This window comes from Mus caroli, unplaced genomic scaffold (genome assembly GCF_978045245.1).
Source record: "Mus caroli unplaced genomic scaffold, Mus_caroli_1 scaffold_11, whole genome shotgun sequence".
In the NCBI taxonomy this organism is placed as follows: Eukaryota; Metazoa; Chordata; class Mammalia; order Rodentia; family Muridae; genus Mus; species Mus caroli.
In genome coordinates this window covers 58,072,603-58,089,669 of record NW_028227266.1, presented here as the reverse complement: position 1 = coordinate 58,089,669, position 17,067 = coordinate 58,072,603, and the positions used below count along the sequence as shown (strand labels likewise).

Here is a 17,067-nt window from a genome sequence, read left to right as displayed (position 1 = left end):
CTGGCCGGCCAGCCTAGTCAAATGGGTGAGCTCCAATTCTGACCAGAAGCCATGTCTCAAAAACTTAGATGGAAAGCAATTGAGGAAGACAACTGATGATTTTTTTGGTTCACACATCTGCATATACACAAACACGAATATGTACCATACATGTATGCAAACATATACACACACTACACATGCATACCCAAAAAAGAAGGCTCTAGGGTGTATACATATCAGCATAATTAAAATGATATAAAGGCTTAAATCTGATTGGCTACAGTTTTCCCCATTGTTTGCAGATGATTATGATGGAGTTTTTTGTTTCTGGAAACAGCATTTTCCTGTGTACTCCTAGCTGTTCTCGCACTCATTCTGTAGTTCAGGCAGGCCTTTATTTCAAAGATCTGTCTGCCTCTATCTCCTGAGTGCTGCTGAAACAAAAAAGTCACAATACCACTGCCCTGGCAATTTTTTAAAGTTATAATTTTTTAAGTACCTAACTATATGCCAGGTACTGACTCTAATATTTCATTTATTCTCTGAGACAGGATCTCAGTGGGTAACCTTTGCTATTCTGGCAACTCAGTTTAGCTTATACTGGTTTCAAATTTACAGAGATCCAATTGTCTCCACCTCTTAAATATTGGGATTAAAAGTGTGCATCTGGCCTCAGATACTTTAAATACAGTTTTCATTTGATACAATTAGTGTGTATATGTGTGTGTTTGTGTTGTTGAGAATTGGACCTAGAGCTTTGCTCATGCTAGGCAAATGCTCTATTAAAGAGCTACACTTCCACTGCTGAGTAATGCTATGAGAGTAGGAATTATGATCCTTTATAGTAAAGCTCATAGAGAGTCAATAATTTTCTTGAGATTACAGACAACAACTAGAAGTACAGAGGTACATTCTGATCTCCTTCATGACCTAGTGCCTCACCATTATCCTATTCTGCTTCTCAATACAGTAAATATCAACCCTTATAAAAAGCACATCTCCATGTCTAGCTCTTTTTGATTTTCTGTTTTGAATATTAGTACATGGAATTCTTACTTAATGTCTACCTTGATGCCTAATAAGAAAACAATGTGCTGTCTTAGTTGCTCTAACCCTAAATCTTGTAGGCAGTGTTGATTCCTCTATAAATGTACAAACTTAAAGCACGTTTTTCCCTCTTGCTGAAGGGCATTTGATCATACTGTGAACCCCAAGATTGTGTTATTTATTGAAAAAAAATCTGTTTTTGGTTGTGGTGTGGCTCAGCCTTGGTACACATCTTTAATCCCTCTGGCTGGAATACAGACTTGCCCTTGGTATGCACTTTTAATCCCAAACAATGAATGAAGGCAGGGTTAATTTGTAGAAGGAATCATGCATGTTTGAAAATGATGTCTAGTGGGTGGGTGGGGGAGCGTGTGGGGGGACTTTTGGGATAGCATTGAAAATGTAAATGAAATAAATACCCAATTAAAAAAATGATGTCTAATTGAGTGGCAGATGTGACAGAATAGAATATGCCCAACTCTCATGAGAAGAGAGAGGAAAAAGGGGTTACTTAAGAGAGAGAAAAAAAAGTGAAATGAGTTTTACTGGAACAGTTGTACAGAGGCAGGCTGGAGAGAGAGAGAGAGAGAGAGAGAGAGAGAGAGAGAGAGAGAGAGAGAGAGAGAGAGAGAGAGAGAGAGAGAGAACATGCCAGACACAGGTGAAGACAGAAAGAGCTACAAAATGAGGAGTTAGAAAAATCAGAAGAGATTGCTAGGGTTAGTTTGAGGCCAAGCAGAGCAGTTGAGAAGCTGAGAGAAGCCAGATTAGATCAGTTAGCTTGGCGATGAGTTTGAGCCAGAACAGCTGAGTTAAAACAGCCAAAAGAGTTCAGAAAGAACTAGAAAGGGTGAGCATATTCAGCAGTAAGTCCCGGAGGCTGAAAACATTCTAGGCCTATAATAGATTGGATGGAGGCTAGAAGTTTCCAGAACTTGGCCCGGGTTGGCAGAGCAAGGCAGTCAGCCTCTGAGATGACAATGACATCAGACAAATAGAAGCTACTTTTCTAACCCCTTTGAGAGAAAGGATTGATTTTGGCTCACGGTGTGAGGGGTGTAATACATAATGGGAAAAAGGGCATGAAGTGACTGATCATACTGCTTCTGTAGTCAGGAAGCAGATAATGATGAGTGTTGGCATTCAGCTGGACTCTTTCTTCTTCCCTTATTCTTCAGTCTGAGACTCCAGCCCATGGGATGGTGTCAACCTATATTTGGGTTGGCTTTTCCTCTCTGGTTAAGCCTCTCTTGAAGATATTGCAAAGACATGCCCAGAGGTGTGTCCACTAGGTGTTTCCAAATGTAGCCAGACTAATGTCAAAGATGATCATTACAAGTGTACCACTTGTCAAATCTACACCAAAACACATTACTTTAACCATAACACTCCATTCCTAGTCATCAAAGGCTCATTCTAAATGGGACAGCTACATCATTCCTTCTAAAGCTCAAGGATCACTGCAAAAGGGAAGGAATGCATAGAAGAGCTAGAGAATGGGGAGATGTTTAACAAAAAGTCATCTTCTGGACATGGCATAGTTATTGCACTCATGAACTGCAGTTGTGGTTATCCTCAAAGACCTGCACATGATTTGACCTGTGATCATTTTCATCATAGATTGGGGGGGGGTGGCGGGACATGAGGCTCAAACCCTTTCCCAAGTAACAGCCAGTTATTGTTGAGAGAGATGTAATTTTCTTCAATTGTGTAGCTACTGATAAGGTGTTCTTTTGCTCCACTAAATAACCTCTCACTACTGTGACACACACACACACACCACACACAAAACATAAAAGGGAAACTGTTATGAAGGTTTTTGGTTGGTGAGGGAGGAAGATGAAAAATGGGAATGGGAATGTGAAAATATAATTAAGTATATAAACGTATGATATTGTCAATCAATTAAAAATTTCAAAAAATTCTAAGGTTTAAAGTCTCTTCTGAGACTTAAAGCAATTGTGAGCTGATTACCTATAAAATAAATAAGTTACATATTTGCAATATACACATGGCACAGAATAAGCACTCACAATCTAAAAGAATGTGGTGATGGTGAAGAAAGAATAGCCAAAATAACACCAAAACTCAGTAGGAAAACAAATTCTGCAGCTCCATGCTAAGCATAATGATTTGTGTTGGCATTACCTATGTTCCAACAAGCTTGGTAGTCCCACCCCTCCATTGCTGTGACCTATAGTTACATGCAGAATTTCTTTTGAGCCGTCTTCATTATCTACCTGCAGCTTTCCTCAGACGAAGTTCCATGGCCCTAAGGTCTCCATTGTAACTTTTCTTTCTCTTATTCTTTCCTTTCCTTTCTTTCTTTGTTTTGAGACATGGTCTCTCTACATAGGTTTGGCTGGTCTCTAACTCACAGAGGTCTACACATTTCTGCCTCTCAGATGTTGGGACTAAAGATGTGTACCATTATGCCAGGCTCCACTGTAACTTAGTCTTCACTGACAGTTTCATGCAGTGGTCTCCTTGGAGGGACTCGGACCTTGCTTCATGTTGCCTTTTCAGCTTTTGGAAATGGTAGTGTAATGACTCTTTAACTCTTGAATTTTGTATGTCTACAAAAACAACTCCATGACTGATGCTTCTGAAGTTTTCTGGCAGCTTTAAATGTGGTAAGGCTTTAAAAATTATTATTATTATTATTATTATTATTTTAACCATAGCACTTTAGTTGCCTCTGTGTAACTTGGCCCAACCTTGGGGTGGGGTGGGGGGGAGCTTCCCTAGGGAGGGAAGAAGCCCATCCATAGCATTCTCAACTCAGGCTCATCTTTTGAAGTGAATTTGCACCTTTACAAGTTGGAGTCATCAAAGGTGGAGTCTTGTCCTCAGGGCATGTTTCCTATTTTCCAGTGCATAGTAAAAGTTTCTTTTGCTAGTATTAATGTATTTGACAATCATAGTTGATCCATGCCTACTTTTTTTTTGTTTTTGTTTTTGGTTTTTGAGACAGGGTTTCTCTGTGTAGCCCTGGCTGTCCTGGCACTCACTTTGTAGACCAGGCTGGCCTCGAACTCAGAAATCCGCCTGCCTCTGCCTCCTGAGTGCTGGGATTAAAGGCGTGCGCCACCACACCCGGCCTCCATGCCTACTTTTAAAAATTCACACTCTTGGATGGAGAGATGGCTCAGAGGTTAAGAACCATCTTTCAGAGGTCCTGAGTTCAATTCCCAGCAACCACACGGTATCTCACAACCATCTGTAATGAGTTCTGATGCCCTCTTCTGGCATGCAGGTGTACTGGTCGATAGAGCTCTCATACATAAAATAAATAAATAAATCTCTAAAAAAAATTTCACATTCCTTTCTTAGTTGGGCTGCAAACTTCTCACATCTTTGCGCTGTCATTGTAGCACTGGCTTGGAACAGTGCACAGTAACTGTTCCACACTGTAAAGGTTATACTGCCTTAAAATTTCTAATATCAAACAAGTTAGTGTATTACCTTAGAATTCAGCCTCACTCAAAGCTTTTAGTACACAGACAGAATGTATTGAAGTTCTTTGCTAGAGTGCAATATAAGTGGCCTCTAACACATTAAGAGTCTCAGTCCTCTCCACAACCTCATGAACCTGGCCTCTCTCTACTGCATAGATTTCTCTACTGCATAGATTTCTCTGCATAGATTTCTCTACTGCATAGATTTCTCTACTGCATAGATTTCTCTACTGCATAGATCTCTCTACTGCATAGATCTCTCTACTGCATAGATTTCTCTACTGCATAGATCTCTCTACTGCATAGATCTCTCTACTGCATAGATCTCTCTTGACTTCCTTTCCCCCAAACTCTCACCAGAATGGCCCTTTAGGCTCCGTTTACAACATTCTAGGGTTTCTTTAGTCCACAGTGGCAAAAATATTTCAAATTCCTCCTGAAGCCAGTTTAAAAAGTTCAAGAACCTCATTGTTAGGCTTATCACAGCATCTTGGTACCAATTTTTCTGTAGCATTTTTCTTGTTGCTGTGACAAATAATAGCTGACAAGATCAACTTCATGGAAAAAATGGTTTTGTTTTTTTGGCTTATAGTTTGAATAGAAACAATTTTATCATGGCAGGGAGTCCATGATTGTAAGGAGGCTCACATTGTATCTATAGTTAGAAATGGAGAAATATGCTGGTGTTCTGTCACTCAGCATATTGGACCTATTTTCAAATCACACCCAGATTTAACCACTCATATCTCCAGTGCTTTAAGAGAACTCAAGCCATTATTTTTCTCCACCTGGATTTCTGAGATGGTTTCATAGTTAGCAGTTGTCACTCTAGCCCATGCTCTACGAAGCACCCAGCTATCTTTTTTTTTGTTTTGTTGTTGTTGTTGTTTTTTTTTTTTTTTTTTTTTGAGACAGGGTTTCTCTGTATAGCCCTGGCTGTCCTGGAACTCACGCTGTAGACCAGGCTGGCCTCGGACTCAGAAATCCGCCTGCCTCTGCCTCCCCACCACTGCCCAGCCCAACAATCTTTTTGAGAACAAGGATCTTCTGCTTAAAACCCTTTCAAACTTCCCACCACTCTAATGTAAATTTCTTAGGATTGCTTATGATTCCCCTCAGGACCCTGCCTCGTTTGCCTTCTCTGGCTTTATTCCTTAATATTATCTAGCTGCTTAGCATATTTCAGTGATGATGATATTTTCAAAGATAAAATTTTAAACATGGTTCAGATGTTTTCAAATTTTAGTATAACTTAAATTCATGTACTTGAGAGGATTGGAAAAGGCAAATGTGGAGTGAATTTTGTTGCTGGTAGTTTTCTCAGTGACTTCAAACGTGAATCTTCAGTCTTCAGAGATTTTAGTGTTAAAGGTGTGAACCACCACCCACACTACTGGGTTCAAAGTTCGAGGAAACTAGTTAAGGTATAAAGAAGTCATATTATGAAAACAAAATTTAAAACTTAACAGTACTATTGAGTAGTATTGAGGGTTCAGCTGGCTTCGTGTTTGAAACTTAGAATGCATATTGCTATGCATTTTTCTGGTAGTGGCCAGCCACTGTAGCACCTAAAGGAAGATGACACAAAGGGTTTTTAAGAGTCTTGAAATTGTTATGGTTAATATCAACTTGATGACCCAGAATTACTCAAGAGATAAAGTTCTGGGCAGTTTTATGAATTCATAGATCCAATAACTAAGGTGAGAGATCCATCCTATGTTTGGGCTGTAACGTTCCATAGGCTGGGGTCCTAGACTCATAAGGAGAAAGTGATCTAAAAACGATTGTTCATCTCTCTCTTATTCCTGCTGATACACTGTGATAACTGCCTTATGCTTCTGTCATCATGCCTTCTTTGACAGGATAGACATTGACCTCAAAATGTGAACATCAATCCTCTCCTTCCTTAACTTGCTTTTGTCTGTTATTTTGTCACGAGAATAAAATAGTGAATGCATACACAAATATTCTTGAATTATTTCCATAGATATAACACAATAGGATGGAGAAGAACAAAGGGTGTTTATGTCTGTGGTTTGTCTCAGATGTGGCAATAACTTATAATTGCTAAATAGAAACACAATGACTCAAGGGACCAAGATAACCCAGAACTGATGTTAAGAGCTTTGATTTGAGCTAGGCATGGTGGTGCATGTCTCAAATCCTAGCATTTGGAGGCAGGGGCAGGAAGGTCAGGAGTTAAGGGTTATCCTGGGTACATGAGATTCTACTTAAAACACAAACAAACAAATGAACCGAGAAAGGCTCAGCAGGTACAAACAAGCACTTTCCATGTAGCCTGATGACTTTAACCCAACTCCTGAGGTTTACACAGTGAAGTGTGGGCTAATTCCCATAAGTTATCTTCTGATTTCCACTTGCCTTGCCCTCAACCCAGTTTAAATATGTGTGTGTGCACGCACACGCGTGCACATGTGTGTAAAGAAATAAATCGATCGTTTGAAAACAAAATAGACAAATAAGTATGTATCTATATATTTTCCACTTTTTCAAAGGCAATTTCTAAACAGAATCTATATCTTAAGTATTATATCTATTAAGGGTTCAGCTTTTAATAGGTTTTCAGACTGGCCAATCCTTCAAGTTACTGGAAGAGGGAGGTTTCTTAAGCCTCTGCTTCCTTCAAAACACTTTCCTGGCTCTGGTGTCCTATTTTCAAGGTATTAAGTCTAAAGCAAACAAAACAAGATAAACCCAGTCTTGGAAAGGCATAAAGTGCTTTGTCATGACCTCCAACTAATTTGCCCAATATTTCCCATTTACTGATTGAGTTTTAAACTTCAGCCTTGTAACTATTGTGAACCTCCTGTTTTGACCCAAGGCCATCTTCCTGTCCTCCTCTGTTGAAATAGCCATCCATCAACCCAGCTCACTTCTGCACTATTTCCAGATAAGCAGTCTCTCTTGGTCTTTGTAGATGTGGTTTGCCTGTACTGTTTCCTAGAATTATCACTGTAATTTACATATAATGTAAGATTTATTATGTATCAGAAAACCTCTCTGCTCCATTGCTGGGAACTGAAACTGGGGCCTTTGTGCATGCCGGACAGGTGTATGCCACCACAAGGTATATACACTTTTATTTTGAGTCTAGGGTGCCTCCGCTATAACCTGGGTACTAGGACTCAGTGGTAATGAGCGCTAATCTATGGAAGGCCCTTAGTGATTGAGGAATTGATGGCCTTTAATTGAGGAACAGGACTGTCACATTGTTCCGGACCCTCAAGAAGTGCTTGTCAAGATGAGTTCAGGAACTGAGTCTTTACTATGACGTCACGTCAGGGGGGCCCAAGAACCGCTGTAGAGCCACGAGTGGACAGCAACACTCCAACTTCCTGTCACCCAACTTGGAGGTTCCGCGTACTACTACCTTCCAGGCAGTAACTCGGGCAACCGGAATTTTAGCAGCGCAGCTACCGGCTTCCCGGAACTAGCCAGGGCGTGTCAGATGTGCTTGTGAGGCCCGGAAGCGAGAAAGGTCCTCGGCGAAAACCTCCGCTTGGGCGCTCCCCAGACTCCTCCCCACGACCGGAAGGCCCCAGCCTCCTCACGTCAAGGAGCCACAGCTTCTCAGTGTCTCCCGGCCACCGCCGCGCCGCCGCGCTCCCGTCCTGCTCAGGCTCGGCCGTGGGGTCTCCCCAAATACTACGCAGGGGCCAAGGGGCGTGGCGCGGTGACGTGCAGCGGACCGACGCGATGACGTAGCGCGGCGCGGTGACGCACGCCCCTTTGTTGGCTCAGTAGCGGTAGCAGCGGCCGCGGAGGTGGCGCAGGGGACTGTTTTCCGTCCGATCCCGGAGCGGAGCGGCGTCTGACTGAGGCCGGCAGCAAGCGGCCCCCGCGCTCCCTCCCGCCCTGCTCCGCGCCCTCCCCGCCGCCGCCACCGCCCGCCTCCAACCGCCGCACCCGGGGAGCAGCCGCGGCCCACGGGGCCGGAACCAGGCCTGCGTCCGGACGGCAGCCGGAGCCGGAGCGAGAGCCGGGGCCTCGGCGTCCCCGCCCTCTCCGCGCCGCGGCCAGCGTCTGCCGGGCCCGCGCGGGTCGCGCCATGGACTCGGACGAGGGCTACAACTACGAGTTCGACGAGGACGAGGAGTGCAGCGAGGAGGACAGCGGCGCCGAGGAGGAGGAGGACGAGGACGAGGACGAGCCGGACGATGATAACCTGGATCTGGGCGAGGTGGAGCTGGTGGAGCCCGGGCTGGGCGTCGGCGGGGAGCGAGACGGACTGCTGTGCGGGGAGACTGGCGGCGGCGGCGGCAGCGCTCTGGGTCCGGGAGGCGGCGGCGGCGGTGGCGGTGGCGGCGGCGGCCCGGGACACGAGCAGGAGGAGGATTACCGCTACGAGGTGCTCACGGCCGAACAGATCCTGCAGCACATGGTGGAATGTATCCGGGAGGTCAACGAGGTCATCCAGGTGAGGGGCCCCGCCACGCCATCTGGCCCCGGAGCCGGCTTAGGGAGCGGACCCAAGGCGGCCTGTGCGGCGCCGAAGAGCAGGCCAGGGCCTGGTTCGTCCCGGGCCTCTGTGCCCTGCCGGCCGGTCGGGAGGTGCGCTTGGGCGGTGCTTCCCGGAGTCCTGGCATGGCGGAGGCCTTGGGCTGCCTGAGCGGCTATGGCCAGCAGTTCCTGCATGACTACGGCCGGAGGATGGGATACCGGGGCGGGCTAGAGGGGAGTGAGGTGGTGAGTGTGAAAGAGGTGTCAGAAAGAACCCGGCCCTTTTCTCAAGGTTTATCCCTAGCCCTTGAGTCTCTTGAGCAGTTTCAGATGGGATTAGGGCAGGCCCTTCAGAGCAGCTTTAGTGTATGATTGCTCCAAGTGGGCACTGGCTAATAAAGAAATGGATCTCCTTGGCAGTCCTAAGTGGCTACTTAAAGGTGGGGGAAGGGAACTATTTCTCGGAAGAGGTGCTGATGGACCTTATTTTCTGATGGTGAGGCTTATGCCTACATTTTGGGGGGAGGGAGAGGAGTATATTTTCTTTGGGACCTAACTGCTACTTCTTCCATTGGTAGCAAGTAACTTGATGGAAGCTGTTGGAATAGTTATTGCAGATCCCCTACCCACCCTTGCAGCTTCAGCAACAATAAAACACAGTGTTGTCTAATTGGACAAAACTCTATTGTGAATTAGAAAGTAGAGGCATTCCGGCTTCTGAACTCTATTCTCGGAAGGTTTCTATTTCGTGCATAGAAAGTTAAAATTGCTTCAGGCCAGAAACTGCATCCCATTTAACGCTATATACATCCCGATTTTGTATTTTTGAGCTTTAGGAAATAAGTTTCCATTTGTTTGGGGGAAAAGTTGTTACAAATGGAATATGATTGGAAAATAAAGATAACGTAGGACCCTGTGGTGAAAGTCTGAAATTTCAGTTACTTAGGAGGTCGAGGCAGATGGATGGTGGCAAGTTCAAGTCCTACCTGGACTACAGAGTGAGCTCAAAGCTGTCCCGGGCAACTTGGTGAGACCCTGTCTCAAGATAGTGTAAAAAGAGGGCTGGAGATAACAGCTCAGTGGTAGAGCAAAAAAGTTCGAGGCTCTAGATTCAGCCCTCAGTGTTGAAATCTTGATTCATTTTAACTTTTAGAAAATTGTAGCTACATGGAAGGAAACTACATACGAACAAGAAGTTACTTTTTTTTTTTAAAGCACATTGCTTTTTAACTTTAGAATGGGTTGGCTTAATATTCATGGACATTATCAGTGTTACTGCCTACTTGCTGAGTTTCCATTATTAACATGTTCAGAAGGCACCGTTTTGCAGATTAAACCATCTAGGCATTTAAGAATGTGTTTGGAGTAATGGAAAAATCTCATCTAGTGTTGGTAGTGGAAATCTCAATTTTCAATGTAGATGATGGTGCATTTTTCAATAAAAAAATAAATGGGAGGATTGTAGAAGTCAGTTAAGTTTCACTGCTCTAGTTTTTATATAATTAATTGAGATTTCTTTCTTTCATTTTTTTAAAAAAGAAACAGAAAAAGAAATTGCATTAGCAAGGAATTTGGTTAAAACTTAAATTGCTTTTATTTACATGCAGTTATATTAAATCATCAAACTTACCTAGCTTACTGGTATTAAAATTATGTTTTTAAATAAATCAAAGATATTATCAGAAATAACTTTTTGACTTAAAAGTGTGTATTTTACTTTAGTTAAATCTCATCCAGTTTTGTCAGTTCTTAGATTTATCTCAGTTACCAGTCAGGTAGCTGTTATGCATGACATCATCCTTTCTTGTTTTAGATAAGAATGAATGCTGATGAACTACTAAGACCTATAAAAACTGGGGATTTTGGTGGGGGCGGGGGAGAGTGTCCTACTTTTCCATATTTTCTTGCTTTATTATTCTAGCCTTTATGAGTAATACTGTTCTTAAGTAGCGTTCATGAACACCCGAGCATGTATCCCTTGTTGAAAGTTTATAATTAGAAATACCAGTCAAGGCAAAGGTAGGATATTCCCAGACCTTCTTTCCTTGAACTAGTATTCTTATACATCTAAACTAGGCTTGATTCTGTTTTAGGTTATTTAAATTCAAAGCATTGCTTGGGTGTACAGGCACATTGTAAGAAAAAAAATCTCACAAGTAAAGAGAAACTTTACTAAATAAGTTACCAAGAGACATCAAAATGTGAGCTGTAGCTAGTTTTCTGGAACCTACATAGCCATACATATTTAAAAAAAAAAAAAAAAAAACCAGAATGGTTTTGTGTAATTTGTTTTCAGTGGGGAGAAAAACCAGAATTTCTGAAGAACTTTCTCTAATAAATAACTACTCTTTTAAAGAACTTAGTGATTGCACATTAATTTGTATAACCAATCTATTTGCTGGTTTTTTATAGTTTTTAACTTAAAAGCATACATATCAGAGGTCAGACATAGAATATTTTCTTATTTCTTCGTGTAAGTCCAGTTGTAGAATTAAAGTGAATGGCTCATTTTCAAGGGTTTGAGATGGTGTTAAGTGTTTTCAAGTTAAACTAGTTGCTAATTGTTATCATATAGTCATTTAAAAAATTTGCTTTGAGGAGGGAGGCATATTGTTGCAGGCCTTTAATACCAACATTCTGGAGGGAGAGTCAGGTTAATCTCAGTAGTTGAGGCCAACCTGATCTATAATATAGTGCATTAGAGGACAGCCAGAGCTAGCTACATAGTGAGGCCCTGTCTCAAAAAACAAAATGAAAACAAAAACAAAACAGAAAACAACAACAACAAAACCCTTTTATATATATAGTTCTGACTTTGCTTAAACTTTGAATTCTCCTGTAGTGTGACTCAGGGCCTGGCATATGCTAGGCAAGTATTCTATCACTGAGCTATACCCAGGACTTAATATATTCATTATATGTATTTTTGAGACAGGAGTCTCACTGCACAGCTCAGGGCATCCTGGACCTCATGCTGTATCATCATTCTGTTTATGACATAGTGAGCATGTATTTACTCTTTCCCCTCTTTTCATGCTTTTTAATTTATTTCATTTGTGTTTTGAGATTGAATTTCCCTGTGTTGCCAAGGCTGGTGTACTCTTGGGCTCCAGTGATGGTCTTGCCTCAGCTTCTTGGGTTCCAGGACTACAAATGTGTCATCCTCATCAAGTGCTAGCTACAACAGGGTGCACTCTCTGGTTTAGCTAGCCACTACTTTTTTTTGTTTATTTGTATTTTTTTAAAAACATTTTTAAAAGGTCTTTATTTAAATTGTGTATATGTGTGGGTATGTGGATGCCTGCAGAGGCCAGAGCTGTAGTGTGACCCATGGTTGTGAGCTGCCCTAGTAGATAGATGGTGGGAAGTGAACTCTTGTACTGCAAGAGCATCTGGTGTTATCTGCTAAACCATTCTCCAGCCACTCTTTTTTTTGTTGTTATTTTCCTTTTACATGTTAACTACATTAATATCTATAAATAGCTTAATTTTCCTATAAGGTGATGTAATAAGTAGAACAAGAATATGTTTAGGCTGCATTTGATGATTACTACTTTTTGGATGAGAAAGTGATCATGCTTCTAACTTAAGCTGGCTGGATCCTACTGAACCCTTGATGATGATGGTAGCAGTCTTGATGGTTTTTAGTTCAAAGCCTAAAAGTTTTTCTTTTCTTTTTTTCCTTTTCTTTTTGTTTCTTTTGAGACAGGGTCTTTCTATGTATTATTCCTGGCTATTCTGGGAGTCTGTGTAGACCAGGCTAGCCTTGAACTCAAGCGATCCACTTGCCTTTGATGCCCAGCTAACAGCCTGTCCTTTTGAGCAGTCATATGATTGAATTTTTTTCCAAAAATGTTGTTTTTCAGCTTTAATTCAAGAATAAATGTCTTACGGTGTGTAGCAGTAGATGGCCAGGTAAATTGCTGGATAATATGGAAGTTTAGAACAAAGCTTGAAAGTTGTTCCTGAGCTTTTCTGGCAAGTCAACTTTTCAGAGCTTTACTTTGAAAATTTAAGTCTGGTTTTCAGGCTAAAATTTAGAGTTTAGATACGGAGTGCCATATATTGTTAGAGGCGTTTTCCCATGGCATGTTTTAAAGTGCACACATTGGTCAGTAGCTATTTTTCTTTTGTCTTGTTATCCCGTTTTAAGGGGAGTTTCAGAAGTGACTTGATACATATATGCTTTGGCAAATAGACACAAAACTGAAATATTAGTAACATTTCCTTAACATTGAGATATTTTATTTAGCTAAAAATAACTATAATTACTGACACTTTCCTCAGGCTTAATTAAAAAAAAAAAAATCATAGCCGGGCGTGGTGGCGCACGCCTTTAATCCCAGCACTCGGGAGTCAGAGGCAGGCGGATTTCTGAGTTCGAGGCCAGCCTGGTCGGTCTACAGAGTGAGTTCCAGGACAGCCAGGGATACACAGAGAAACCCTGTTTCGAAAAAACAAAAAACAAAAACAAAAAAAAAAATCATACTTCCAATTCAGATATATTGCCAGTTCCAATTACTTGACAGTATATCTTCTTTTAGGTATAATTTTTTTCTTTCTTTTCTTTTCTTTTCTTTCTTTTTTTTCTTTCTTTCTTTCTTTCTTTCTTTCTTTCTTTTTTTTTTTTTTTTTTTTTTGACAGGGTTTCTCTGTGTAGCCCTGGATGTCCTGGAACTCACTCTGTAGACCAGGCTGACCTCGAGCTCAGAAATTGCCTGCCTCTGCCTCCAAAGTGTTGGGATTAAAGGCATGTGCCACCATGACCAGCTGGCATAATTTTCTAATTTTAAGAAATGCTTAGTGTACTGATTCTAAATAGCTTGACAGTATAATTTTCTAATTTTTAAAAAAGCTAACTATAGAGGCAAGTATCTCCTGATTCTTAGCAAGACTTTACAACTAGAAGTCACTACCATGGGTGTTTCTCTTAGCACTGAGACATTGGGGCAGATACTTTTTTCTTTCTTTTGTGGGGGATGGGGCAGCTCTTGTTTGACTAACTTACCTAATCTTAACTGTTAAGAGTTATCCTTCCTTCACTTTCCACATCTCACCACCCAGTCAGCCCTGGTCAGGCTGATTACCTCTTCCAGTTTCTCTGAGTAACTAATCCTAATGGAGGGCCTCTAATTTTACTTTGGCTCTTGACTCTAGATATTCAGTTCAACTGTCATACTGCTCATCAAACACATGTAAAAGTTATTCTTTTGCCCAAAAGAGATTTTGTTGTTGAAAGTATAGTTCATACTCCTTATGGCAGTCATAGTTTCCATTTTAGTATCTAATGTTTTTCCATCTCAACTGTTCTGTCCTAATCTCCCCCAGCCATGACTGCTGCAGTGCTTATAATTATAACACTCAGAAAGTTTCCTGTTTCTATTCATGCTATTACTTCTTGTAATAGCTTTTCTCTTAAACTGCTTAAGGATTCCTTTATCTTTCTCTGGGGTCTCTTTATTTACCTTTTCAGTGCTTCCTTGTTTGCTTAGTGCTTTATATGGATATTTTGTGTAGCCCACAAGAGCTTGTGATATAGCCATCTCTATATCTAAGTCTTTCTACTTGTCTAAATATGAGGGCTTTGATGGTGAAAGCTGAAACTCCTTGGTATTTGTGTGCACAACATACAGCATACTTACATAGTCTGACAGAAAAATACTAGGGAAACACTTTGAAATTTTTCCTTATTTACCAGATAATCTGTAAACCAAAGGAAGCCAAATAAGATTTTTTCAAGTACTAGTAAATTAATTTATGGTTTCTAAATGCTGCAAATGTGAATAGTTTAAGACTACAATGTTTAAATTCTAAGAGAGCAAGCTTTTAAATTTTTGGATAGGTTTTGAGACAGGTTTTCTCTGTGTGTGGTTCTGGCTGTCCTCGAACTTGTTTGGAGACTGGGCTGACCTCAAACTCAGACCCACCTGATTCTGCTGGGATTAAAAGGGTATGGTACCATACCTGGCTAAGAGGACAAGCTTTTAAAAGCCTCCTTATTTAATCTTTGGGTTTTTTTTTGTTTGTTTGTTTTTTGTTTTTGTTTGTTTGTTTGTTTGTTTTGTTTTGAGACTAGGTCTCACTATGTAGCTTGGCTGGCCTGAAACTTGCTCTGTAGACCAGGCTGGCCTCAAACTCAGAGATCCACCTCCCTCTGCTGGGATTAAAGGGGGGATGTGTTACCACTACTGGTTAAGAGTACAAACTTTTAAAACCCCTTAATTTAATCTTTCTTTTTCGCTACTAGATCTTACTATATTTCCCTGGCTGGCCTGAAACTTCCTGTGCAGACTAGACTGGCCTTGAACTCAGAGATCTGTCTGTCTCTGCGCACTAAGAGCAGAGTTTAAAGGTGTGCATCACCATGTCTAGCCTAAAGGCCTTTTTGGATGTAACATTTATACTTGTGTGTCATTTCTTGGCTCTTTTTATGAACTGACATAATGGTATTACCAGTTGATTTATTTCAGTGATGATTTTCAAAGAATTGTCCACAAAGAAGCTGTTTGACAAGGTGTTATTTCTCTTTATAAATGTTTTGACATTTATTCATGGTGTAGAAGCAGTGAGTAGATAAAACTTAAGGTACCTAGCAAGAGTTACTCTATTAAATTGGTAATTCATTATGTTCTTCCCCACCACACACACTTTAACTTATTAATGAGTCTAAGTTCAATACCAGTTTCTTCTGTTTTTTGAGACAGGGTCTTGCAATTGCATAGTCCAAGTTGGTCTGGAACTCATTATGTAGATCAGGCTGCCTTAGAACTAGTTTCCCTCCCCTGCTTGTAGTCTGTTTTAAGTGCTGGGGTCATAAGTGTGTATGCCACCATACCTGGCTTGCTAGTTTTATGTTGTAAATGCACATCTTCTCAGCTTGTGGGATAAAATGAGAGGTATGCATAAAATTCTTCTATAAACTAAAGTAGGATGATTATTTTAAATAAAAAAAGTTGTGCTCAACTTTTGACTTATTAGCTAAATGTTGAAGGGGTAGCATTTTTACTTGGAAGATGTATTAAAAACTATGTCATTTAAATATTTATCACACATATTTTTCTTTTTTTTTGATTTTTAATATTTTTATTACATATTTTCCTCAATTACATTTCCAATGCTATCCCAAAAATCCCCCATAGCGCCCCCCACTTCCCTACCCACCCATTCCCATTCTTTTGGCCCTGGCATTCCCCTATATTGGGGCATATAAAGTTTGCAAGTCCAATGGGCCTCTCTTTCCAATGATGGCCGACTAGGCCATCTTTCGATACATATGCAGCTAGAGACAAGAGCTCCAGGGTTCTGGTTAGTACATCATGTTGTTCCAACAATAGGGTTGCAGATCCCTTTAGCTCCTTGGGTACTTTCTCTAGCTTCTCCATTGGGAGCCCTGTGATACATCCAATAGCTGACTGTGAACATCCACTCCTGTGTTTGCTAGGCCCCGGCATCGTCTCACAAGAGACAGCTATATTTGGGTCCTTTCAGCAAAATCTTGCTAGTGTATGCAATGGTGTCAGCGTTTAGAAGCTGATTATGGGATGGATCCCTGGATACGGCAGTCTCTAAATGGTCCATCCTTTCATCACAGCTACGAACTTTGTCTCTGTAACTCCTTCCCTGGGTGTTTTGTTCCCAATTCTAAGAAGGTGCACAGTGTCCACACTTTGGTCTTCATTTTTCTTGAGTTTCATGCGTTTAGCAAATTGTATCTTATATCTTGGGTATCCTAAGTTTTGGGCTAATATCCACTTATCAGTGAATACATATTGTGTGAGTTCTTCATATTTTTCTTTAAACAATGTATCGGCTGTTTCAAGGAAAAGAGCTAAAATGTTGCTGAATTTGAGTTTTATTTGATTTACAATTTTGAGAATCTTTATTTGCCTTTGTGAAATAGCTTTCTTGTATTGGAAAACTATATAATAAAAATACATCACCATTTGGAAGATACATAATGTTATGAACCAGGATTTCCAGAGATTGTTAGGAATGAGATAGAATTCTTAAAAAGGTTAATAACCTAATGCACTGACTTATTTTTGGTAGTCTGGCTTTATAGTGAAATGACATGACCAGTAGATAATAGGGGCTTTCTTTCATTTTAATTATTGCAGTA

The 17,067-nt window shown here is 41.0% G+C and overlaps 1 protein-coding gene across 1 annotated transcript in view; it reads left to right on the top strand.

Annotated features, from left to right (window-relative positions):
• The first annotated feature begins 8,243 nt into the window (after positions 1-8,243).
• The window catches only part of Arih1 (ariadne RBR E3 ubiquitin protein ligase 1), a 98,360-nt gene continuing 89,536 nt past the window's right edge, over positions 8,244-17,067 (top strand). Inside the window, exon 1 of the mRNA XM_021171586.3 lies at positions 8,244-8,925. Within this exon, the coding sequence (XP_021027245.1) occupies positions 8,557-8,925 (369 nt within the window). The 5' untranslated portion in view covers positions 8,244-8,556. The remainder of the gene's footprint in view (positions 8,926-17,067) is intronic.